Here is a 27,374-nt window from a genome sequence, read left to right as displayed (position 1 = left end):
ATTGTATTGCTCACTTATCACTAGTTACGCGTACCGAGCACCCGAGTATGGTAGTGCTCGCTCATCACTAGTTACGAGTACCAAGCATGGTAGTGCTCACTCATCACTAGTTACGAGTACCGAGCACCTCAGCATGGCTAGGAGGATGGAGAACATGGTCTCCAACATTGTAGATCATGAGGCCAGGAGGGTGCAGAACACAGCTTCTGGTACCGTAGAGCGTGAGGCCAGGACAGTGGAGAATATGGCCTCCGACATCACCGATCATGAGCCCAGGAGAGTGGAGAACACGGCCTCCGGCATTGTAGAGCATGACACCAGGACCGTGGAGAACACGGTCTCTGATATTATAGAGCGTGCGGCCAGGAATGTAGAGAACATGGCCTCCAGCATCATAGAGTGTGAGCCCAGGAGGGTGGAGAACATGGCCTCCAATATCATAGAGCGTGAGGCCAGGAGGGAGGAGAACATGGCCTCCGGCATTGTAGAGCATGAGGCCTGGAGTGTGGAGAACATGTCCTCTGGTATCGTACAGCGTGAGGCCAGGAGGGTGGGGAACACGGCCTCTGGCATTTTAACACGTGAAACCAGGAAGGTGGAAAACATGGCCTCCGGCATCATAGAGCATGAGGCTAGGAGGGTGGAGAACACATCCTTTGACATCATAGAGCGTGATCCTGGAGGATGGGGATCACGGCCTCTGACATTATAGACCATGAGGCCAGGAGGGTGGAGAACATAGCCTCTGACATCATAGAGTGTCAGACCAAGACGGTGGGGAACTTGGCCTTTGGCATCATAGACTGTGGGGCCAGGAGGGTGGAAAACACTTCCTCTGACATCATAGAGTGTGATCCAGGAGGATTGGGAAACACTGCCTCTGACATCATAGAGCATGAGACCAGGAGGGTGGAGAACCTGGCCTCTGACATCATAGAGCATAAGGCCAAGAGGGTGGAGAACATGACCTTTGGCATCATAGAGGGTGAAGCCAAGAGGGTGGAGAACACGTAATCTGACATCATGGAGCGTGAGGCCAGGAGGGTGGAGAACATGTAATCTGACATCATAGAGCGTGAGCCCAGGAGGGTGGAGAACATGGCCTTTGGCATCGTAGAGCGTGAAGTTGTTGCTTTCAATTTGTGAGGTTTATTTAAAAAAAGTTTATTCCAAAAATATATTTACCACAATTGATTCTTTGCACTTTATTTTAATCTTTAATTCAGCTTTGTTTTTTTCTACCTGCAAGGTTCTGGCCTATAGAAGAGTATTTGTACATATCACAACACATTATGGCTGTAAAGAAGTGACCAGTAATCAGGTCTCCGGCAGAGAAAAATCTCTCAAGTGCAAAGGAAAAGCCTGTGGCTCACTGTTCCGGTTTCTGCCTCCCATGCAATAAGTCATGAGGTTGAATCCTAGCAGTAACGAACTGCAAGCACCTTGAGGATTAGATGATGGGTAGGAGCCCTCCCTTTATGGTTGGAGGAACATTTTTTGGGGAGATGAGTAATGAAGAACAGAAGACCCCAACTGATCAGAGAGTGGTGGCGCCAGAAAAGCTGTTCAGATCAACTCCGACAAGTTTCGCGACTGACTCCTTCGCCCATAGGCCCTTGTGTGGATGGATATGTGCCGTGAACCCCTGCCCCCATTCCCTCCTGCCCCCTTATGCTCAATATTTACCCCTTTAGCTGCCTGCATATCACAGTGCGCTGCGTTGCGGGCAACAGCCAAGTTTCTTTCTTCCCAGACCTCAGTTGTCCATGATACAGATATAACTTGGTGCCATAAATGAGTGTCCTTCCGTCTTCCATTCATCACACCGCATCAAGGTTTCCGCTCTATCCCCCCCTGTATTTGTGTTACAATCCCTTTCTCCCGTAAAGGCGTCTTTGTAGCTTTTTGAGTTCTTTTGTTCATGTATTATACTTCATTTACAATATCCCAACTCTATTCCGACACTTTTAAGGCACCAGAACACACGACGCTCCATTCAGCCGTCCTCGGCACATCTCATCCAGGCGTCCTTGTGAACTTTCAATGCGTTTTTTCCATCTTTTATTAGTGAGGGAACAGAATGTTATTGAGATCTGCACTGTGACCCGAACACAAAGCCGTCTGTAGATGTAATTATGAAGAGGAGAGCTTCATACAGAACATCACCTCTCCGCGTAATGATATGTTGCTTGGTTAATCATTACTCATTTCTATCGGTCAACTCTGTAGACATAATCGGCCAAAAGTATTGAGCCCAAGGCAGACAAAAGAGGCCTAAAAACAAAACATGTATCAGCATGAATCCAATGGATAGGCAACAATGTTACCAATGGTGTCGCCGATCCAGTGGCTACAAGATTCCCAGGGAGCATCTTGCAAGATCAGGAGATATCGGGGACATCGGTCATTGTTTTTGTGCCGTGCACTGACGTGGCCGTTAACATTGTGAGAATTTTTTGCCAAAGTGTTTGTAAGTAGAGTTTAAGAATATGGATGATTGAATATCACAAATATTCGGCAATATTCGGCTTCGCGAATATCCAACGAATAGGTCGCCGCTATGCGAATATTCGATGCGCAATGTAAGTCTATGGGAAGGCCGAATAGTTGCTATTCGGCAACTATTCGGGTTTCCCATAGACTTACATTGCGCATCAAATATTTGCAAATAGTCAAATAGAGGCGACCTATTTGGCGAATATGGGCGTTGCCGAATATTTGGGGTATTCGATCATCCCTATTTAGGAACAAACAAAAAGTGGGAGTTTAGAGAATGTGGGTGCATTGAGGCGTATGATGGGCTGTAATGAGATCACTGTCACGCTCCCCAGTCCCCGGCGCCGCCTGCCACTCACCGCTCTGGTCCCCGGTCCTCCTGCCGGCAGTTGCTCCTCTCACTCCCCCTCCTCTGCGTCCTCCGTGCCTCCCGTCCACCTGCGATCCAGGACACCATGTCTGGCTCTCCTGCATCTCCTTCACAGTATCCTGTACTGGCCTCCAGCACCCGGGCCTCGCGCATGCGCATTAGGGTGCGCGCGCGCTCAATCACCTTGTCTTAAAGGGCCAGCGTCCCGGGAACAGAATATGACAAGATACAGGTACAGGGTATGTAAGACTTCCCTTTTCTGGTGGGCGGTGCCTGTTCAACGTGTTCCCATAGCTAGGTGCTCAGGTCCCCTTGTGCTTTGTCTGACCATTAACACTGTCTCGTCCGCAGAGTCCGTCCGCTGGTCCTGACGACTGGTTCTCCAGGAGGTGTCCCGGTGACCGTCTGCTGAGGATCCCGCCATCTTCCGTCAGCCTATACCCGTCACCGATCCCCGACTCTACCTGGTACATCCGCCTGCACGTCTCACTGGACCCGGACCCCGTCTGCTGTTCCTACCTGGTACCTGAACCCGGTTCCAGTCATCCGTCCTGCCTACGGTGCCTTTGGACTCAGAGACATTCCCTGCAGACCCCTGAAGGACTCGTACCCCCAGTGTTCTGGCTACCGTGCATCAAGGCCCTCTGGCGGGGTGACCGGATAGTCCCTGTATAAAGGTTAGCTCCGGGTTGCCTCACTGGGGGAGTCCGGTGCACGGCCCAGTGAATCCACCACGTTACAATCACCAACAAGGATGTTACAATCACCAACAAGGACGTTACAATCACCAACAAGCCCAACTTTGTAAAAACCTACATGACTTTGTGATACTCTAACAGGAGATGTTTACGCTATACGTGGCTTTATGTGGCTGGGCAGTGGTTGTGATGTCAGTTTAGGTAGTATGTATCCAAAATGTAACAAGAGGAATTAGATTCTTTATCATATTTGGGTGGAAATAAGTCTTCTAACCCCATAAATGACTTTCCACCATATGTCAACATTGACTATGGACGTTCACGTGTGGTATGTTGACCAAATGGCGTTCCCACAAAGATTTTATATACACGTGAGCTTCTGTCTCCATTGGATGGTTATTCCCATTAATGTATACCACTAGATAAGCAAGAAAGCGCGAATGGAGGGGGAGGGGAATAGCTATGTGAATAAACTGTAGCCTCTATTAGTTATATTTATTATATTTTATTATTATTATTTATACCTAATAAAGGCGATATTTTATTCCCATAACTAATCCCCATTCTCCCCTTCCTCCATGATTTCCCACAGAGGTGTCGGTACATATCCGCCCGTGTGTGCCGCCATGTTATCGAGCCTTAATAGACTATATTTGATTTAGATAAGTTGCAACAAAATTTGATTTGCAAAATTTGCTCACATTTGGGTGGTAAATTGTTGGTAACAGCTATTACTTATTTTCTGGGGTCTCCTTAAACTCCAGAGCGTAATAAACGGAGGGGCTCAAAAATAAAAACATTACACCGACCTGGTGTAACAGGTGACAGACAGTCATGTGGTTTCTGGCAATGGAAGGTCGCAGCGTTTGGCTGCGCAAAATGCTCCTTGACTTTCTATGGTTTCTGCTGTCAGTATTCATTGGTAATAATAATAATAATTGTATTCATTTATATAGCGCTATTAATTCCACAGCGCTTTACATACATTGGCAACACTGACCCCATTGGGGCTCACAATCTAGAGTCCCTATCTGTATGTCTTTGGAGTGTGGGAGGAAATCGGAGAACCCGGAGGAAACCCACGCAAACACGGGGAGAACATTCAGACTCCTTGCAGATGGTGTCCTTGGTGGGATTTGAACCCAGGACCCCAGCGCTGCAAGACTGCTGTACTAACCACTGAGCCACCATGTCACCCAATATATAGTAGAGTGCTAACCACTGAGCCACCATGCCGCCCTTTTGGATCCAGCAGAGCTCTCCTTCCATCCAGCTGCTGACTATCAGTATTCTCCATGTGCTTAAATACTCCCATGTTCCCTGGACTGGTGCTGGTGATATTTTCAGTTCATTCAGCTCTGGTTGCAAGCAGGTGGCTTGTACTCATCTGTGATATCGTTGCTGAAACTTTGCTGAACTTCTAACTGAGTCATCTGTAGATAAGTAGTTCATGTATTTCCTCCTTGTGTCTTCCTTTAGTGTTTAGTGGGGTTGATGAAGAGCTCATCTCACCAGTTCCCTATTTAGGGCCCAGCATTAGGGATACCTAGGGTCATGTAACCGGCTCAGCACATAGGTGTGGATCCTATCTAGGGTGGTGAGGGACCATAGGGACCCGCGGTAGATTTGGTCATGGGTCACCATCACCCCCTTCCCTAGACACAGGGTTTCCCTTCTTTTTCGCAGTTCGCTTGGTACTTCCTCGTACCTAGCGTGACACCTGGCCCCTCACTTATACTGGTGCCATACCTCCCCACCCAGTCATCCACTGGCTCACTTCCTCCTTTCGCCTCCATCTTCAGTCTTCTTCACTCTTTGACGCCTTATGCAATGTTGTGTCAGGGAAAGGGGCGCTAAAGAATGAAGATGACAGAGAAGACCACAACCGGAGGGAGACAGTGAGCGGAAGACCGGGGGAAGAACTATAACCCTAGAACAGGTGAGCGGCCGGGAGACTAGGATGAGTTTTCTTTATAACTCTTTTTTGGACAACTTTTAACGCTTTTTTTTCCATTTTGCCCAAAATAATCTGGTTCTGGGTAATTTAGTGATGTTGTAAGCAGACTTTAGGGTACTTTACACGCTGCGATATCGGTACCAATATCGCTAGCGAGCGTACTCGCCCCTGTCGGTTGTGCGACAGGGGCAAATCGCTGTCGTGGCGCACAACATTGCTTAGACCCGTCACACGCACTTACCTGCCCTGTGACATCGCTCTGGCCGGGGAACTGCTTCCTTTCTAAGGGGGCGGTTCGTGCGGAGTCACAGCGACCTCACACGGCAGCCGTCCAATAGCAGAGGAGGGGTGGAGATGAGCGGGACGTAACATCCCGCCCACCTCCTTCCTTCCTCATTGCCGGTGGAGGCAGGTAAGGAGAGGTTCCTCGCTCCTGCGGTGTCACAGGAACAATGAACAACATCGTACCTGTGGCAGCAACGATGTTAAGGAAAGGAGCGACGTGTCAACGAGCAACGATTTTTCCCATTTTTGCGCTCGTTGATCACTCATTTGTGTTACACGCTCGATGTCGCTACCGGTGCCGGATGTGCGTCACTAACGACGTGACCCCGACGATATATCGTTAGCGGTGTCGCAGCGTGTAAAGCCCCCTTTACTCTGTCACATATGGGTTTGCTGACTTCCTCTGGTGATATCTGGGTTTAGCTCCTGGTTTCTTGGCACGTTGCGCCTCCTTGTTGATGCCCCTTGATGCCGGGGACATGTCGTCTGTCACCATGTCTCAGGGATTGTCTTTACTCTTAGAGATGTTCCGGTGAAAGGAGCAGAGTCTTCTGCCTCGTACTTTATTACCGTGCTCTCTGTGTAGTCATGAAAGGAAACATGATCAGGACCTGCGCTGGCAATCACGTCTCCTTGGAATAACAATAGTCCCTTCATGTGCGTCTTATCGTATACATATTGCACCGCGCACAATGCGTGAACCTCGCCGTTCTGCTCCTCACAAAGTCCTCGCGTTCCATTCATCATCTCTCCAGGTTCCTCTGCCCTATGATGACCCCGTTCTTACAAGTACGACTTTCTTGTGTAGCGGATGAAAGCTCCTTGCCCGGAAACTCAAGGATGGACCTCTGCACTCGCCATGGAGTCATCCATCTCACGTCTTATGCTGATGTGAAGATCAGACCCCGATTTACACGACCCATTCTCATTTCCATATTTCAGTCTCTCAAGACGAAGCCTTTTTTTTTCTTCGGCGATCATTCACATTCTGCTGATAACATCTGTCTCGGAGCAGTCACAAATCCTTCTTTATGAAGAGCTGTCTCGCTTATGTGTCAATGTTTTCTTGCGGCGAAGGTTCATATATTCACAGCGGCGTATTGCCACCCTCATTAACCAGCATGTGTTCCCCCGCTTCTCGTAATCACCCCATATGGCGCACCACAACTGCTTCCCAAGGGGCTCCATCAGCCTCGCTGCTCCACAAATGAGTCAAGTTCCAAAGATGGCCACAATATTCCCGGGTGATTTATGAAAATTTAAAGGGATCATCCCATTTAGGATTGTTCATAGTCAAAACCAGTGGCTCAGTGGTTAGCACTGCAGTCTTGTGGTGACTCAGTGGTTAGCACTGCTGTCTTGTGTTGACTCAGTGGTTAGCACTGCAGTCTTGTGCTGACTCAGTGGTTAGCACTGCAGTCTTGTGGTGACTCAGTGGTTAGCACTGCAGTCTTGTGTTGACTCAGTGGTTAGCACTGCAGTCTTGTGTTGACTCAGTGGTTAGCACTGCAGTCTTGTGGTGACTCAGTGGTTAGCACTGCAGTCTTGTGTTGACTCAGTGGTTAGCACTGCAGTCTTGTGTTGACTCAGTGGTTAGCACTGCAGTCTTGTGGTGACTCAGTGGTTAGCACTGCAGTCTTGTGGTGACTCAGTGGTTAGCACTGCAGTCTTGTGTTGACTCAGTGGTTAGCACTGCAGTCTTGTGGTGACTCAGTGGTTAGCACTGCAGTCTTGTGGTGACTCAGTGGTTAGCACTGCAGTCTTGCAGCGCTGGGGTCCTGGGTTCAATTCCCACCAAGGACACCATCTGCAAGGAGTTTGTATGTTCTCCCCGTGTTTGCGTGGGTTTCCTCCGGATTCTCCGGTTTCCTCCCACATTCCAAAGACATACAGATAGGGAATTTAGATTGTGAGCCCCAATGGGGACAGTGTTGCCAATGTATGTAAAGCGCTGTGGAATTAACAGCGCTATATAAATGAATAAATGTTATATATATTATATAAAACCCCTTTATGACTGTTTGTTACAACGATCCCTGAAAAATAAGCGAATCCCATCACGTTCTGCAGCTGAGACCTCCACTGATTAGCTGCAATCTGTGCTCAATTTCTCTGCAGCGCCTCCACAGGGGAAATGAAGCATTACACATCCGCTACAGAAAACAACCAGCAGTCCATGGAATGTATGACAACGACCATAAATGACAATGACACCAAATATAAGTATTGATTGGCTGCAGCGTTTACATCTCATTGCTGGAGCAGAAAGACAGAGGGAGAAACGGGGGATCGGTAAGATCAGAAATGTAAGAACCAATAACGCCGACCAGCCTGCTATCTCCTTTATATACCGTAATCCCCTCTATCAGCCCCGCCGACACATAAGCAGCAACCTGCAAGATGAATAAGGAGCGGCTGGGAACACTGGTATGGAGTCCAGGAGCTTCAAGTTGAAGGAAAGGTCAGGATTTTGTAATAATTCATGATTTTTTTTTCTACAGGTGTTATCAGTCATTGTACAGGAGGAGGAGGAGGTGAGCTGTGACATCACCTATTGTGAATCATGGATCCTGTGTTATCTACTGTTTATAGAGGTGTTATAAGTCATTATACAGTAGGGGAGGAGGTGAGCTGTGACATCACCTATTTTAAATGGTGGATCCTGTGTTATTTACTGTATATAGAGGTGTTATCAGTCATTATACAGGAGGGGGCGGAGGTGAGCTGTGGCATCACTTATTGTGAATGGTGGATCCTGTGTTATCTACTGTATATAGAGGTGTTATCAGTCATTATACAGGAAAAGAGGAGGTGAGCTGTGACATCACCTATTGTGAATGATGGATCCTGTGCTATTAGGTGTATAAAGGTGTTTTCAGTCGGCGTACAGCAGGGGGAGGAGGTGAGCTGTGATATCACCTATTGTGAATGGTGGATCCTGTGTTATCTGTGATATATCAGTCCCCGTGCGGAGCTGCCGCCCCACCACCGTGCGGAGCTGCCGCCCCACCTACACTACACGTACTGTCTCATCCCCAAAATCCTATAGAATGTAAGCCCGCAAGGGCAGGGCCCTCTTCCCTCTGTACTAGTCTGTCTATTGTAACTTGTATATGTATTCTGTATGTAACCCCCTTCTCATGTACAGCACCATGGAATCAATGGTGCTCTATAAATAAATAATAATAATAAAATAATAATATTTAGAGGTGTTATCAGTGATTGTACAGGAGGAGGTGAGCTGAGATATCACGTATTGTGAATGGTGGATCCTGTATTATCAGGTGTATAGAGCTGTTATCAGTCAGTGTACAGAAGGGGGAGGAGGTGAGCTGTGACATCACCTATTATGAATGTTGGATCCTGTGTTATCTGTGGTATATAGAGGTGTTATCAGTCATCATAAAGGAGGGGAGGAGGTGAGCTGTGATATCACCTATTGTGAAATGGATGGATCCTGTGTTATCAGGTGTATAGAGGTGTTATCAGTCAGTGTACAGCATGGGGAGGAGGTGAGCTGTGACATCACCTATTGCGATCCTGTGTTATCAGCTATATAGAGCTCCCACCTGTCATTGTAATCCTGCCTCTGATGATAAGGAGCCTGCTGAAAACTTTCCTTGAAATGACAGGACTTATGAGTATAAAATAGCCCTTGTGGCCATTGTAAAAAATACAATATTACTCATTTTACTTTTATCAATACAGATCATAATATTAAAATTTGGACAATACTTCATTTTCTGGTGATACTGTCTCTTTAAAGATCTAATTAACCTTTTAAATATAATGAATTATATTTTCCCTTTACTCCACCTATTAGATGTCATCCTCCCCCCTTCAAAAAAATAAAAACTTAAAAAATATATAAAAATGCAAAATGTGTCAGTGTTAGTGATGAGCGAGCACTACCATGCACGAGTGCTCTGCATTGCTGACGAGCAATTAGATGCTCGGATGGGTGCGACTCGAGTACCTGAGTATAATGGAAGTCAATGGGGAATGCAAGCATTTTTCCAAAAGATCTTCCATTATACTTGCTGCTCTAGTTGCACCCATCTGAGAGTCCGACTGCTCATTTCGAGTACCGAGCACCCGAGCATGGTAGTGCCCGCTCATCACTAGTACACAGCACCCGAGCATGGTAGTGCCCGCTCATCACTAGTTACGAATACTGAGCACCTGAGCATGGTAGTGCCCGCTCATCACTAGTACACAGCACCCGAGCATGGTAGTGCCCGCTCATCACTAGTTACGAATACTGAGCACCCGAGCATGGTAGTGCCCGCTCATCACTAGTTACCAGTACTGAGCACCCGAGCATGGTAGTGCTCGCTCATCACTAGTTACGAGTACCGAGCATGGTAGTGCTCGCTCATCACTAGTTACGAATACTGAGCACCCGAGCATGGTAGTGCCCGCTCATCACTAGTACACAGCACCCGAGCATGGTAATGCCCGCTCATCACTAGTTACGAATAGTGAGCACCCGAGCATGGTAGTGCCCGCTCATCACTAGTTACCAGTACTGAGCACCCGAGCATGGTAGTGCTCGCTCATCACTAGTTACGAATACTGAGCACCCGAGCATGGTTGTGCCCGCTCATCACTAGTACACAGCACCCGAGCATGGTAGTGCCTGCTCATCACTAGTTACGAATACTGAGCACCCGAGCATGGTAGTGCCCGCTCATCACTAGTTACCAGTACAGAGCACTGGAGCATGGTAGTGCCCGCTCATCACTAGTTACGAGTACAGAGCACCTGAGCATGGTAGTGCCCGCTCATCACTTTTTACCAGTACAGAGCACTGGAGCATGGTAGTGTCCGCTCATCACTAGTTACGAGTACAGAGCACCCGAGCATGGTGGTGCCCACTCATCACTAGTTACGAATACTGAGCACCCGAGCATGGTAGTGCCCGCTCATCACTAGTTACGAGTACTGAGCACCTGAGCATGGTAGTGCCCGCTCATCACTAGTTACGAGTACTGAGCACCCGAGCATGGTAGTGCCCGCTCATCACTAGTTACCAGTACTGAGCACCCGAGCATGGTAGTGCCCGCTCATCACTAGTTACCAGTACAGAGCACCCGAGCATGGTAGTGCCCGCTCATCACTAGTACACAGCACCCGAGCATGGTAGTGCCCGCTCATCACTAGTTACGAGTACTGAGCACCCAAGCATGGTAGTGCCCGCTCAACACTAGTTACGAGTACTGAGCACCTGAGCATGGTAGTGCCTGGTCATCACTAGTTATGAGTACTGAGCACCCGTGCATGGTAGTGCTCGCTCATCACTAGTTACGAGTACTGAGCACCTGAGCATGGTAGTGCCCGCTCATCACTAGTTACGAGTACTGAGCACCCGAGCATGGTAGTGCCTGGTCATCACTAGTTACGAGTACTGAGCACCTGAGCATGGTAGTGCCCGCTCATCACTAGTTACGAGTACTGAGCACCCGAGCATGGTAGTGCCTGGTCATCACTAGTTATGAGTACTGAGCACCCGAGCATGGTAGTGCCCGCTCATCACTAGTTACGAGTACTGAGCACCTGAGCATGGTAGTGCCCGCTCATCACTAGTTACGAGTACTGAGCACCCGAGCATGGTAGTGCCCGCTCATCACTAGTTACGAGTACTGAGCACCCGAGCATGGTAGTGCCTGGTCATCACTAGTTACGAGTACTGAGCACCTGAGCATGGTAGTGCCCGCTCATCACTAGTTACGAGTACTGAGCACCCGAGCATGGTAGTGCCTGCTCATCACTAGTTACGAGTACTGAGCACCCGAGCATGGTAGTGCTCGATCATCACTAGTTACGAGTACTGAGCACCCGAGCATGGTAGTGCCTGGTCATCACTAGTTATGAGTACTGAGCACCTGAGCATGGTAGTGCCCGCTCATCACTAGTTACGAGTACTGAGCACCCGAGCATGGTAGTGCCTGGTCATCACTAGTTATGAGTACCGAGCACCCAAGCATGGTGGTGCCCACTCATCACTAGTTACCAGTACTGAGCACCCGAGCATGGTGGTGCTCACTCATCACTAGTTATGAGTACTGAGCACCCGAGCATGGTAGTGCCCGCTCATCACTAGTCAGTGCACTTTTGAGCTCACCTCTTGCAATATGTAGGCGTTCTGGGATTTCCGGATGGAGAGCTGCAGAATGTTCACGATGCCCCTCAGAATATTGACGGTTGTCTCCGATAATCCGTTCGGTATGTGCAGATCACCAACCTGACCGCGGTTGTACTCAAACCTGATTGGTTCAGCCAGCTGTTTTTCCAACAATCTTGTCAGTTTACTGGAACTCGTAAACTTATCTGTCGGCCAGACACCGTTATATTCCTGAATTTCAATTTTACGAATCTAGAAAAAGAAATAAAATGTTAAATTAAAAACAAACATTTGTAAATAAAACATTTTTAGTCTTTTTGTAACTATTGAGGAGACGCAATGTTCTGCAAAAAATTGGTTAAAAGCCGTCATTGGTTAGAATGAATTCCCAATGTAGGAATTATTTTCTAGAAATCTGGAAGTATTTTCCAGCTAGTAAATGTGGACAGACAGCGCCATATATCCAGCCCGGCCCCGGGCACCAGCAGAGCCGGCTCTGCTCAATAACCAGCATACGTATGGTGCATAAGCAGAGAACAGCCGCGCGCTGGGATTTTTACTATTAAAACTGGCTGCCAGGTAACATGAAGTCATTCAGCCTTAATACTTTACACATTTGTATCCAGCGAGGCTCCTGGCAGAACAGAACATTGCCGCGGTATTGGTCTTACGTGCTTTCAGTTCTTACTAATGTTGTGCACAAGTCGATCAGAGGGATAAAGGAGAAAAAAAGTGGTTTTTTTTTTCTTGAAACAGCGCCACACCTGTCTAGTGGCTGTATGTGGTATTGCAGCTTAGCATCATTAAACAGTTTTACCAAATTATTGATATTACTGTCTGATCCTTCAGTGGGGTCCATCATTTGTCATCGCCATCATCACTTTTTTTGCAGACCCTACAGCAGGCAAATGTGTACAGAGCTGGGACAGAAGAGCGCCCTGCACTGTGTAGTGGCCGTTCTTGGTACTGCAGATCAGCTTCTACAGAAGTGAATGTGGTCTGAGCTGCAATAGCCCAGAACAGGCCCAGAATGGTGTAAAATACTGCAGTCTTGGCTCTCGACTTGCTTTACTTTTGGCTACAGTGGGAACTGCACACAGCTGATCATGCGGTGATCGGATGGTGAACGCCTACCAATGTGAAATTGATCATCAAATCTAAGGAACAGTGATCAATACACTGTATAAGACCCCCGGACCCCTTTAATGGAGTTGAGCTACAATAGCAGATGCATTCTGTGGACAGGCGTGGGGCAGTTTTATAGAATAAGAAGCTATGCTTTTCTAATTTTCTAATTCTGTACAACATCTTAAACAACATATGTATTTTAACGAATAATTAATAAGGAAAAATGTTAAATATATTTTTGAAATGGTCAGAGGTTTCTTTTCCTGATAAAAAGCTGCAAATCCTTTATGCATATGTAATCATAAAGAACCATCATAGGTGCTTAATAAATTCAGTGTTGATCTCAAAAAGACCCCCATTGACAAATAAATAGTATACACCTGCCCCTAAGAGTCAAAACACTTTCTATACTACCCTCCCTTGAGAAAGTCCAACGCAGGACGAAACGCGCGTCGGGCAGCAGGCAAGCGAATTCCTCGGACTCTGCACATAGGTAATGCACATATATATCCATTCTTTATAACATATTAATTGCAGCACTCACACTTTAGAGCACTATGCACTTCACTTTATATTTTTTTGATGGCTGTGTATAAGGAATATTTATGAGAAACAGTTTGTAGGCTTATTAGGCTATACATTTATTCATATTTGAAATTACTTTATTTATATTTTTTGTATATTTTTTCTACCTGTTTATTGTAGTCCCGCTGGTATTTATATTTGCATATACTGCCTCTTGAATTTCCCTATCTATTATTGAATATTTTTGCTCCTCTATTGTATTTAATAGTGACAGTCTATTTTTTAATATTTATACAAATAAAAAATATATATATTTTATTTCATGGTGTTTTAACTCTTAGGGGCAGGTATATACTACTTATCTGTCCATGGGGGTCTTTTTGAGATAAACAAATCCTTTATAGAGCAATAAAGGGAAATTATAAAATTCTGAACACCGGCATCCACCACTAGAGGGAGCTGAACAGCCTGCTGCAGACAGGACTTCAAGAAAACCATTCCCAGTGATGTCCCACTAGTGGTGACTATGTCCGGTGATTTATCGGTCAGTGTTTATCTGTGGGGCACCTTAGGTCATGGTGCTCAGTTTATACATTTGGCAGCTCTTTGTGCATCCACTTTCTGTACATTTTTTATATGACACAGATGAAGTTACCATTTAATTACTGAGCAGTTTCCCTTTAAGAAAACGCTCACACTAGCGAATAAAAAAAATGGTCCAATTTTCATCCAGAAAAGTAGAATGATGTTTTTCTCGCCTCTCATCCATATGACGTGCAGCGTTTTTTTTCTCAGCAGCTATTATTCTACAATCATTTATAGAGTTCTGTGCTGCAAAATGGTGATGTGTCCATGTTCTCTTCTACTACAGATTCTCTCATCTCTGAGCATCACAGACTTGGCGCTATCTTGGATCTCCTCATACTTAACCAACCGAACGTTCAGCGTCTCCCACTCTCACACCACTTCCTCATCTCGCCCCCTATCTGTCGGGGTCCCCCAAGGTTCAGTTCTTGGACCCCTGCTGTTCTCCATTTACACCTTCGGCCTGGGACAGCTCATAGAGTCCCACGGCTTTCAGTATCATCTCTACGCTGATGATACGCAGATCTACCTCTCTGGACCTGACATCACCTTCCTACTAACCAGAATCCCACAATGTCTGGCTGCTATTTCATCCTATTTCTCTGCTCGATTCTTAAAATTGAACATGGACAAAACAGAATTCATTGTCTTTCCTCCTCATCACTCAACTCCCCCACCTGACATATCCATCAATGTCAATGGCTGCTCACTTTCCCCAGTGCCACGTGCTCTCTGCCTGGGAGTAATCCTAGACTCTGATCTCTCCTTCAAGCCACACATCCAAGCTCTCTTCACCTGCTGCCGCCTCCAACTCAAAAATATTTCCCGGATCCGTACATTCCTTTCTCTGCCAATCCCTTCACTGGCTTCCCATTGCCCAACGACTCCAGTTCAAAACACTAACCATGACCTACAAAGCCATCCACAACCTGTCTCCTCCCTACATCTGTGACCTAGTCTCCCGGTACTTACCTGCACGTAACCTTCGATCCTCACAAGATCTCCTTCTCTACTCCCCTCTCATCTCCTCTTCTCACCATCGCATCCAAGATTTCTCCTGTGCCTCACCCATACTCTGGAATGCTCTGCCTCAACACATCAGACTACCTTGACAAGCTTCAAAAGAAACCTGAAGACCCACCTCTTCTGACAAGCCGACAACCTGCCGTAACCCTCAGTCTGATACAGCGCCGCACAATCAGTTCTACCCTCACCTACTGTATCCTAAGCTATCCCTTGTAGACTGTGAGCCCTCGTGGGCAGGGACCTCCGTCCTCCTGTAGACTGTGAGCCCTCGTGGGCAGGGACCTCCGTCCTCCTGTAGACTATGAGCCCTCGTGGGCAGGGACCTCCGTCCTCCTGTAGACTGTGAGCCCTCGTGGGCAGGGACCTCCGTCCTCCTGTAGACTATGAGCCCTCGCGGGCAGGGTCCTCTCTCCTCCTGTAGACTGTGAGCCCTCGTGGGCAGGGACCTCCGTCCTCCTGTAGACTGTGAGCCCTCGTGGGCAGGGACCTCCGTCCTCCTGTAGACTATGAGCCCTCGCGGGCAGGGTCCTCTCTCCTCCTGTAGACTATGAGCCCTCGTGGGCAGGGACCTCCGTCCTCCTGTAGACTATGAGCCCTCGTGGGCAGGGACCTCCGTCCTCCTGTAGACTGTGAGCCCTCGCGGGCAGGGTCCTCTCTCCTCCTGTAGACTGTGAGCCCTCGTGGGCAGGGACCTCCGTCCTCCTGTAGACTGTGAGCCCTCGTGGGCAGGAACCTCTCTCCTCCTGTACCTGTCTGTGCCTTGTATTGTTTATGATTATTGTACTTGTCCCTATTATGTACACCCCTTTCACATGTAAAGCGCCATGGAATAAATGGCGCTATAATAAAAAAAAATAATAATAATAATAATAAACAAATGGGACTAGGATGGTCTGTGTGTCTCCCATTTTTTTTCTCGCACCCATTAACGAGTCTCACCTGATTTATGTGGCCACTCGCATCTTGCTGAGATTTTATCTTCAGGCCAAATACAGCTGAGAAAAAACTCGCAGATCAGCACTGACTTATTGAATAATATTGGTCGGAGCGCAGTCCCTTTTGTTCTCGCATTGCACTTGTCCAAGATTTACGCCAGTGTGAGTGAGGTCTATATTGGGTTTGTTCAGAATGACAATGATTCCCAAAGATGGTGAATAACTCACATACATACATATACACACATACACTCACACATACAATATACACATGCAGACATATACACACATATACACACATACACAAACACATATACATACACATGCACATATAGAGACATACTCAGACATACACATTGATACCCACATTCACATACACTCAAATACACACACCCACACATACACGCACATACACACCCACACCCACACCCACATACATACACACCCACATATACACACACTCTCACTCACACAAACATACATAGAAATACATGAATACAGATATGTGCACAAGCTTACATATACTCACATACACACATACGTACACATACATACAGTCACACACATACACATATACATACTTACATACATACACATATCCACACATACGTACATGCACTTTCACACACACATATATATATATATATATATATATATATATATATATATACACACACAGTATATATAGATAAATATATACACATACATACCCGCTTTACACTATGTGCAGAAGTTCAGATTTCAGCATTGCAATTACGGTTTGTGGCCGTGACAGCGGATGATTGAATAATAAATGATGAAATTATAGTCTGCTGTTCAGTTTCTCGGCGATTGCATTGATCCAATAAAGGTTTGTTGTTCAGTTCAAATTATTTTCCTTTGTGTTGCCGAGCAGAAAGCAGAACAAATCCTTTAAGTCCATGACTGGTTGATAACTATCTGGCATATGTTTGAAATTGCATCAAGAGCACTTCCTAAAATAATAGATGTAATTGCATCCTGCTCAGGCAAGCAAAGCAGAAAATTAAAGTTTTCTCTGCTCGCATAGTTGAACAAAATGAGAAACTTGTGTTTGTCTTTTCTGTACCTTTAGGCTCCGCAGCCTGGGGGTCGCCCCGCTGATCTCCGCCCGGCATCTCAGCTTCACTCCTGACTTTGCAAAGCCTTGTTCTTGGAGACCACTCAACACCAGACCCTCATAGTCATACATATACGTCTTACCCCCCGCAAAATCCAACTCTGAAAAAGAAATAAAAGATTAGATTAGGGGGATCCGTCATCAGTCCGTTTTCTTTGCTACAATCTCTGCTGAAACCCTAAACTACCCCCTCCCGTCCATTATTATAGAATTCGTCATATTTAAAGGGGATTTCCTGACAACTTTTTCCACGACCGATCACTTTTCTACTTTTCTGCTGATGTTGCTTTTAATTGCATATTTCGACCAAAAAACAGCAATTCTGACTTTTCAGGCATTTTTGCTTTTCTTTTTTCTTTTTTTTTTGCATTACTCCAATTATATGGGTTATATAATTATATAATATTATTATTATTTATCATTATAGCGTGATTTAGTCCATGGCGCTTTACATATGAAAGGGGTATACATAATAGGGACAAGTCCAAAAATCATAAACAATACAAGGCACAGACTGGTATAGGAGGAGAGAGGTCCCTGCCCGCGAGGGCTCACAGTCTACAGAAGGAGAGAGGTCCCTGCCTACGAGGGCTCACAGTCTACAGGAGGAGAGAGGACCCTGCCCACAAGGGCTCACAGTCTACAGGAGGAGAGAGGACCCCGCCCATGAGGGCTAACAGTCTACAGGAGGAGGGAGGACCCTGCCCGCGAGCGCTCACAGTCTACAGGAGGAGAGAGGACCCCGCCCACGAGAATTCACAGTCTACAGGAGGAGAGAGGACCCTGCCCATGAGGATTCACAGTCTACAGGAGGAGAGAGGACCCTGCCCACGAGGGTTCACAGCTACAGGAGGAAAGAGGACCCTGCCTGCGAGGGCTAACAGTCTACAATTTCACGCTTTGTTAAGTTGAATTTTACAGGAATGTTAAACCTGAATATGGTGTTTTTTTGTTTTAACTGGGAATAAGGGAGGTGATTTGAATGTTTTCTTTTTTAAACTTTTCACTACTTTTTAAGGCTATTTTCTTAAGAAAAAAACGGACCCTCTTAAAGAATCCCGCACCCGCGGTAAAAAAAGACACACCAAAACCGCAGCGAAATCCCGCGGATTTTGTGCAGATTTGCCGCAGATTTACTGCGGATTTTCCGCCAGTTGGTCCCTGCAAATTGTTACCATTATATATGGCAAAAACCGCAGGTACCTGTGGGAAAGAAGTGACATGCCCATTAATTCCACGGGTTTAAAAAAATGCAGTGTGGGCAAAGCAATTTTTAATACCCATAGGATTTGCTGGGGAAATACTGCAGCAATGTAAGGCTATGTGCCCACAGGAGATTAAACCTGCGGATTTATCTGCGGAAAATCCGCGGATTTTCTGGATTTTCCAGATAAATCCGCAGGTTTCAGCATGTACAGACACTCCCCATGTTATCCTATGGGACATGGTGAGTGCTGTGTTCATGCTGTGGATACGTGTGGCTGCGGAACATGCTGCGGATGTCCCACAGCCGCACGTAATTGTATATTAATTCTTTCTGCGGAATTACCTGCGGAAATCCCGCCTCTCCACTATGGAGATATGGCCGGGACTTCCGCAGGTAATCCCCATGAATGTCCGCAGGTTTACCTCAGCTATTTCGGGGAGCTACTGCGGGAAACCTGCGGCTGTACCTGCGGATATATCCGCAGGTGTGAGCTCCCGTGGACACATAGCCTTAGACACATTTTCTGCAGCAATCCCGCGGCAAATCCACGGCAAAATCTGCGGTAAATCCGCAGCGTGCGCACAGGGCCTAAATTTTTTTTTTATAGACACTTGAACCTGCGAGAATTTGACCTCTTGTTCCATATGTTGTAATGCTGTAGTGTTGCATTTTGTGGACATTTTCCTATGAAGACCCAAGCACGGACGAGATATCAGACAGGTGGGACCGATAGGCACCTTTACTGGGTCACTGGAATGCGCTGTCAGTGATTGACAGCAGCTTTTAAGGTGATAAATGTCAGTGATCGGTGGCAGCGCCGGTGTCGGTTGTATTACACAGCCATATACTGTAGCTGTCCCCAGCAGGCGCAGTGGATGTGTGGAACGGTTTAGAAAAGAGGAGAAAATTGGGCCGGGTATAGGGGCAGCGAGCATTAGGGGCAGTTACTGGGGCATTTTTTCAGGAGCCTTCTTGACCTAGTGTGAGATATTGAAAGTATAAATACACGGGCATGGAGCTTTTTTTTCTATCCATGGTGCAAATTTTCTTTTTTTGGCAGAATTTCTCATACATCCTCAATTCCATGGCTTTAATTTTTCAACTTTTTTTCCTTTAAGCATCTTTGACCAGCTCGGACTGGCCAGCAGGAGGACCGGAGAATCCCCCGGTGGGCCCCTCTTTGCAGTAGAATGTCACTTAGCCTCCAATATAATCAGTAATTGGCACATTTGTTTCACTATGTATAGATGATGGAAGCGGCTCATCATTTATTTTATAAACTAGCAGTATATTATTATAAAGATAACTTTGTGAAGGTAATATTTGTAGCTGATCAGTGGCCCCCAGAGACAGTGTTACTGGTGGGCCCCTGCCGCCCCAGTCTGACACTGATCTCTGATCATGCAGCTTTATGGAGGAAACGGTGGTCCCTCAGACAAGAGGTCTAGAAGTATTATGCCCCCAAAAATACACTAAAGAGGGTCTATAAATAGAAGAACTACCATAGATATTCGAGGGCTAGATCACTAATGTGGCTGAAGTGACATAAAGTAAGGAAAACATATTCTTATAGGAATAAAAACCAATAAAAAAAAATCAATAAAATTTGGAAAATAAACTAAAAATGAGATTAAAAATATAAAATTACATAAATATAAAAAAATAACAAGAAATAAAATAAAAACATTAAAAATATGAAAACAATATAAAATATAACAAATAAATTACTAATATAAAATATGAAAAATATGAAAAATGTAATGTAAAAAAATATAAGTCTAAAAAAAAAAAAAATAAATAAATAAAAAATAAAATAATAATAATAAAAAAAAAATTAATAATAACTGCTAGCTCTGTGTCATTTTCCAGTATTCGTCTACATGAGGTGGAAGTGACGGCGAGGTCGGATATTATCGTATGTCGCTTGGGTTGGATTTCATAGTATTGATTAGGCCGGACTCAGATCAGGAGCTCACTGAGTAACCCGGTGTGATCCCCAGGACCTTACAATCCGCACAGAGGTCTGTATGTTCCAATCCCCGCCATATCATATTGATTAATAATCAGGTCAATTGATAGTTTATACCTCATAGCCTGCAGCCGCTGATAAAACATTCTAGAATGACATAAATGTGTTATAAATGAACAACTTAAAGGGAGTGTGCGGCTGAGACGGAGTATACACCAAGCACATCGCATTTTTTTTTGGGGGGGGGACACCTCTGCAAAAAAATCACAGCTTTAATGTTCCAGTCGCCCCCTCTGTTCTGCAGAAACTGGAGTAAAATCATTTAATTACAGTGCCTGGTGCACCTGGGTGTGGCCAAAGGGTTCAGTGCACTGCTCTGCCCAGTCCAGACCCCGCCTCCTCACTGCTGATTGACAGCTGATTGGCCTGAGCTTTGTCTGCAGACACACCAGCACTCAATCACCAGAGAGGGAGGCGGGGCATGCAGAGCATCATGGCCACACCCAGGTGCACCGAACACCTAATTAGCATATCAGATGAAACTTTAGTTTCTGCAGAGCGGAGGCAGCGATTAGAAGAATAAAGCTAGGATTTTTATAAATGCAATGTGTTTAGATTAGGGACAGTTTGGACTGACACTCTCCCCTTAATCCTCGCCAATTAGTCTTTTTTTAAATTAATTGTCCTTATTCTGCACCGTCATGTTCTTACAGCTACAGAATGAACAATATAGGGGGGTCCCGTGCTGTACAGGGTGGGGCGGGGGCCGAGGGTGTCATGACAGCCTAGCACACGCTCTAATGACTGGGTGTTAGAGGGACACCTCGAGCCTTTTGATCCCCATGATCTACAGTAAGTGCATCTGATAAAGGAGTTTCCCGCCATTGAGTATAATGCCAAAACAACATGTTTAATTAAAAAAAGTTATGGCTTCTGAAATACAGAGGCATAAACCATGGTAGTCACTAATGTATTAAAGGGATTGTATAGGAATAGAAAAAAACACGACTGCTAACTATCCAAACAGCGCCACCTCTGTCCACAGGTTGTGTCTGGTATTGCAGCTCATTAAAGAATGTACGTCTGGAACTCCAATGGTGTGAACAAGGTGCAAAACTCAAAAACATATAACTATACAATAAGGTAAAGAGTTTCACACCAGTCACAATGTATAGGGAAAAAATGAAAAGCAGAACTGCTATGGAAATACTAGATTGAAAAATACAATGAACTATCTGAAAAATTGAAATAACTTGAAAATGGAATATGCATAACTGCTATGAATAATAGGAATACAAGAGATGTTTAGCCATTGTAATGATCAATGCAAAAGAGCCCCAAACCACGCCAAGGTAATCTTTTTTTTGGACTCCCTAACTTATGTGTAACCTCACCTTAAGTTAAAAAACTTGCTCTGTATGGAAAGCAAAGGACCGAACTATATATGTGAAATGAAACATACAGAGCAAGTTTTTTTTAACTGCAGGTGAGGTTACACATATGTTAGGGACCCCAAAAATAGAGATTACCTTAGCGTGGTTTAGGGCTCTTTTGCATTGATCATTACAATGGCTAAACATCTCTTATATTCTTATTATTCATAGCAGTGATGCATATTCCATTTTCAATTTTTTTCCAATTTTTCAGAAAGTTCATTAGATTTTTCAGTCCAGTAATCCCATAGCAGTTCTGCTTTCCATTATTTCCCCATACATTGTGACTAGTGTATAGCTCTTTACCTTATTGTATAGTTATATGTTTTTGAGTTTTGCACCATGTTCACACCATTGGAGTTTCAGATGTTCATTCTTTAATTAGTATGCACTTTCTGTCTGAGAACCCTGCCCCACCCATAGCCATGTGTTTCATTTCACATATATAGCTTGGTCCTTTCCTTCCCATACAGAGCAAGTTTTTTAACTGCAGGTGAGGTTACACATAAGTTAGGGACCCCAAAAATAGAGATTACCTTGGCGTGGTTTTAGGGCTCTTTTGCATTGATCAATACAATGGTTAAACATGTCTTGTATTCTAGTGGATATGCATATTCCATTTTCAGGTTTTCACAATTTTTCAGATAGTTCATTGTATTTTTCATTCTAGTATTCCCATAGCAGTTCTGGTATTGCAGCTCAGCCCCATTCACTTTAATGGAGTGGGACCGCAATACCAGACACAACCTGCAGACAGGGGTGGCGCTGTTTTTAAGAAAAAACAGACAGGACAACCCCAATTGGAACGTATAATCATTTTCTTTAAAACTTCAGACGTTTCAGATAATTCAGTAAAATTCCTTAAATTCAACAAATGAAACATCCAGAATATTTCATAGAATAAAACTGTAATATAAAGTAGATCCAGACAAGGACCTTCTGCTATAGCATTAGCTTGTAATTCCTTGTTTCAGCCAGACGGTGGCGCTGCTGCGATATACTTCATTTAGGGTTTCACCCTCTAAAAAGTCAATATAACGGCTACATTGTGACCAGTCACTGACCCCCGGACCCCACATACAGCACATGATTACAAAGACATTATTAATATCTGGACGGATCTGGGGATGTTTATGTTCCATGGGTCTGACAACATTTTTGTGCAAATGTCCAGTTCCCCCGTATTGAGTTTTTGCATGCAAGAAATTTTTGTGCAAATGTTCGAACTGCATGCAACATTTTAAGGCTATGTGCGCACGTAGCGTAATTACATGCATTTACGCTGCGTATTGCATTGCAGTGTAAATGCTTGCATCCTGCGTCCCCAGCACAATCTATGAAGATTGTGCATGAGATGTGCGCACGTTGCTTTGTGTAACGCAGCGATTTGGGTGCTAAAATTTTACCCAAATCCGTGTGTTCATAAAAGCAGCATGTCAATTAATTTGTGCGCTTTGGTTGCAGTTCCTGCTCTGTCAATGGTGGGGGCAGCAGCCATAGCGCATGAAATCGGCATCTATTCTGCTGAACCACTACATCCATTATGCAGTGTTTCTGCAGCGATTTGAAGCGCACATGTGCTGTCAAATCGCTGCAGAATATTCAGCAGTTACGTGCGCATGAGCCCTTACTGTGTGCAACATTTTAACTGTGTGCAACATTTTAACAGGTGATGTAACTTTTTGCTCCAAAAAGTCAAACAATACAAATAAAGAATATTTCTTTTATTTTGCACAAAATTCATGAACTTTCCTGCAGCATTTTGAAGAATTTGGCATTAAAACCAGCAATAAATTCCACAAGACAAAAAACATTTTAGGCTAAGAACGCACTTTGCGTTTTTACCTGTGTTTCCGCAGCGTTTTGAGCTGCAGCGTTTTCATGCCAAAAGGCATGCGTTGTGATTTCACAGCAAAGTCAATGGAAAATGGTGATTTTCAGACCGCACTTTGCGTTTCTAAACGCTGCGTTTAATTTGCATATTTTGTGGCAAAACAATGCGTTCAAAGAAGCAGCATGTCAATTGTTTTTGCCATTTTGGGTGCGTTTTGCTAACATTGAAGTCAATGACAAATGGCAAAAAACAATATTGCAGCAAATTCCTGCATTTTACCTGCTTTTCCAGTGCAGAAAACATGCTTTTTGGACTTCAAAATAATGATTTCATATGTCCCTTTACACACACACATAGTCCAACAAATAAATTTACGATAAATATGCATTTATTGCTATTTTAGCGATAAAATGCATATTACCGCTATAATTTTATTAAATATATCTATTTTCATTATTTTTCCCATTAATATAGATTTGATCCTTTTTCTTTCTCTATTTTCATTCTGTTTGACTGTTTAAACTTTATTAAGCAGTTTCTTGATGTTAAAAACGCATCTGTCAAAACGCAGGTGAAAACGCATGTAAAAAGCGCTAAAAACGCATCTAAAACGCGGTAAATACGCATGCGTTTTCAGCGCTAAAGTTCTGAAAAAGGCAACTTTGGTCAAATCAATTAAGCTCAAAACGTGCGTTTAGAACTGCAAGTAGATGAACGCAAAGTGCATTCTCACCCTTAACTGCGTGCAACATTTTAACTATTTGCAACATTTTAACTACGTGCAACATTTTAACAGGTGATGTAACTTTTTGCTCCAAAAGGGCAAAGAATACAAATAAAGAATATTTCTTTTATTTTGCACAAAATTCATGAACTTTCCTGCAGCATTTTGAAGAATTTGGCATTAAAACCAGCAATAAATTCCACAAGACAAAAAACATTTTAACTGCGTGCAACATTTTAACTGCATTCACATTTTAACAATTTGCAACATTTTAACTGCGTGCAACATTTTAAGTGCGTGCAACATTTTAACTATTTGCAACATTTTAACTGCGTGCAACATTTTAACTATTTGCAACATTTTAACTGTGTGCAACAGTTTAACTATGTGCAACATTTTAACTGCGTGCAACATTTTAACTATGTGCAATATTTTAACTGCATTCACATTTTAACTATGTGCAATATTTTAACTGCGTGCAACATTTTAACTATGTGCAATATTTTAACTGCGTGCAACATTTTAACTATGTGCAATATTTTAACTGCGTGCAACATTTTAACTATGTGCAATATTTTAACTGCATTCACATTTTAACTATTTGCAATATTTTAACTATGTGCAACATTTGAACAGGTGATGCAACTTTTTGCTCCAAAAAGGCAAAGAATCCAAAAAAAAGAATATTTCTCTTATTTTGCACAAAATTCATGAACTTTCCTGCAGCATTTTGAAGAATTTGGCATTAAAACCGGAAATAAATTCCCCAAGACAAAAAAGAAAAGTGATGTAAACCCCCCCCAGAATTGCTGAATCAAGACAATGATCGCACTGGGATTTTTTTTGTCTTGTTTTTGGCATTTTTCACCTGAAACCTTTTTCTTCTTTTAATTTGTGCATTTTTTTTTAAAGCCAAATTTTTTATTTTTTTTTCAATCTTTGCCTTTGTTTGGGATTTCCAGATGTTTTTTTCCGTTTCTTTAAGTGCAACTTTTTATAAAGTAGTAGATTTTTTGCACAAATGGACCCCAGCCCACTGCCCTGGAGTGATTTTATATACGGCTTAACCCATCCTACAATCCCAAATTTTGCATCATTTTAGTAAAACATTTGACATTTTGCAGAAAAAGTTGCAAGAAATGTTAAAAGCAAAAAATGAGCATTTTTGATTTTGCACAAGCTTCATGAACCGCGAGCGCCAGTTTGAAAATTTTGCAACAGTAAAAACATCGATAAATATTACAAGATAAAAAAAGAGAAAAGTGACTTTTTTTTGCTAATGATGATGAATGGGTGCCTCATTTTCTGTATGTGGCCACCCAGTGGTCGTGATGGACATTGCAGCTGATCGAAGGTTTCACCATTATTTTGCCATAATGTATTAATAAAAGTATCAATATTGAAAATAAAACAGCCAGATACTTACCATACTGCAGATGGGGGCTGCCTGTAAGAATAAACACAGGACATGAATTGTTACTTGTCCCTTTTGTTTTGGCTACTGATATATTCTAGAACTTCATTAAATGACTTTGGACAATCCACAGTAATTAGGATTTTCTGGATTTATCTAGATTATATTAATAAGAGACAATTCTTCACCTACCAGCCGCAGCCAAAGCAACACTCAGGGCCAGTATGATGCCCAACATGGCGACGAGTGACTGAGGTCAGCCCAGAGCGGATGCTTTTATATGACCGGTCATCTGGGTCATGTGAATGTTATTGGACTTTTAAACTGATGAACAAGCAAGATCTTGTACCAGCCGGGATCTGAGCAAATAGCTGAGGAACATCGGCTGCACAGCTGGGACAGTTACATTTCATTAGAGACATTTACAGTTGAAATCAAACTTATTCTTCCAATTGTGAATTCACTTTATTACCAAAATGTACAAACGTTCTGCTGTATGCAACAAAAGAATAAAACAAGAACATCCTATGAACCGCTGATCAATTGGCCCAAAAAGTCCCAGTCTTGTTCCATTTCTCCACAGAAGAGAATCCTGGAATCTCTGTGACTTATTACTATGGCACTGAGCGTTTTACATGTAACATATTGTGCTTTTGGGTCAGCAGAGGTGACGTCTTGGGGTTCGGATGTGGAGACCATCAGCATTTAGTAAGCTCCTTCCTGTGTAAACTGAACTCGCAGTCTTTGCTGCCACCAGATCTCACTTTAGATCTTCCACAGTTACTTAAGGGTTTTTGACCACCAGTCTCCTCATGAATCTGGGGACTGTTGACTTACCCCTTCTCCCTTCTGCCCGTCCTAGTTGTACAGCCGATGGCAGTTTCCTCCTTATGCCCATCCTGGATGTGCAGCTGGTGACAGTTTCCTCTTTCTGCCACGTCCTAGTAGTGCAGCCAGTGACAGTTTCCTTCTTTGACCTTCTGCCCATCCTCGCATTGCAGCTGGTGACAGTTTCCTTCTTCGACCACGTAATGGTTGTGCAGCCAGTGAACATTTCTTCCTTTGATCACGTCTTAGTTGTTGAGCTGGTGACAGTTTCCCCCTTTGGCCACATCCTGATTGTGCAGCCATTGACAGTTTCTTTCTTCTTCGGCCACGTCCTGGTTATGCAGCCAGTGATGGTTTCCTCCTTCGGCCAAGTCCTGGTAGCACAGTCAGTGATGGTTTCCTCCTTTGGCCAAGTCCTGGTAGCACAGTCAGTGATGGTTTCCTCCTTTGGCCACAGCCTATTAGTGCAGCCAGTGACAGTTTCCTCCTTTGGCCACATCCTGGTTGTGCAGCCAATGACAGTTTCCTCCATCGGCCATGTCCTGGTTGTGCACCTGATTACTGTTTCTTCCTTCAGCCACGTCCTGGTAGTGCAGCCAGTGACAGTTTCCTCCTTTGGCCACGTCCTGGTTGTGCAGCCAATGACAGTTTCCTACTTTGGCCACGTCCTGGTTGTGCAGCCAATGACAGTTTCCTCC

At 44.4% G+C, this 27,374-nt stretch overlaps 1 protein-coding gene across 1 annotated transcript in view; it reads right to left on the bottom strand.

Moving 5' to 3' along the window:
• The window catches only part of LOC142249454 (vitellogenin-1-like), a 141,626-nt gene extending 115,540 nt beyond the window's left edge, over positions 1–26,086 (bottom strand). Inside the window, exons 1-4 of the mRNA XM_075321114.1 lie at positions 26,041–26,086; positions 25,861–25,881; positions 17,217–17,368; positions 11,931–12,182 (exon numbers count right to left, since the gene is read on the bottom strand). Of these exons, the coding sequence (XP_075177229.1) occupies positions 11,931–12,182; positions 17,217–17,368; positions 25,861–25,881; positions 26,041–26,086 (471 nt within the window). The remainder of the gene's footprint in view (positions 1–11,930; positions 12,183–17,216; positions 17,369–25,860; positions 25,882–26,040) is intronic.
• Positions 26,087–27,374: the final 1,288 nt, after the last annotated feature.

This window comes from Anomaloglossus baeobatrachus, chromosome 8 (assembly GCF_048569485.1).
Source record: "Anomaloglossus baeobatrachus isolate aAnoBae1 chromosome 8, aAnoBae1.hap1, whole genome shotgun sequence".
Classification (NCBI taxonomy): Eukaryota; Metazoa; Chordata; class Amphibia; order Anura; family Aromobatidae; genus Anomaloglossus; species Anomaloglossus baeobatrachus.
This window is presented reverse-complemented; position numbering and strand designations above follow the sequence as displayed.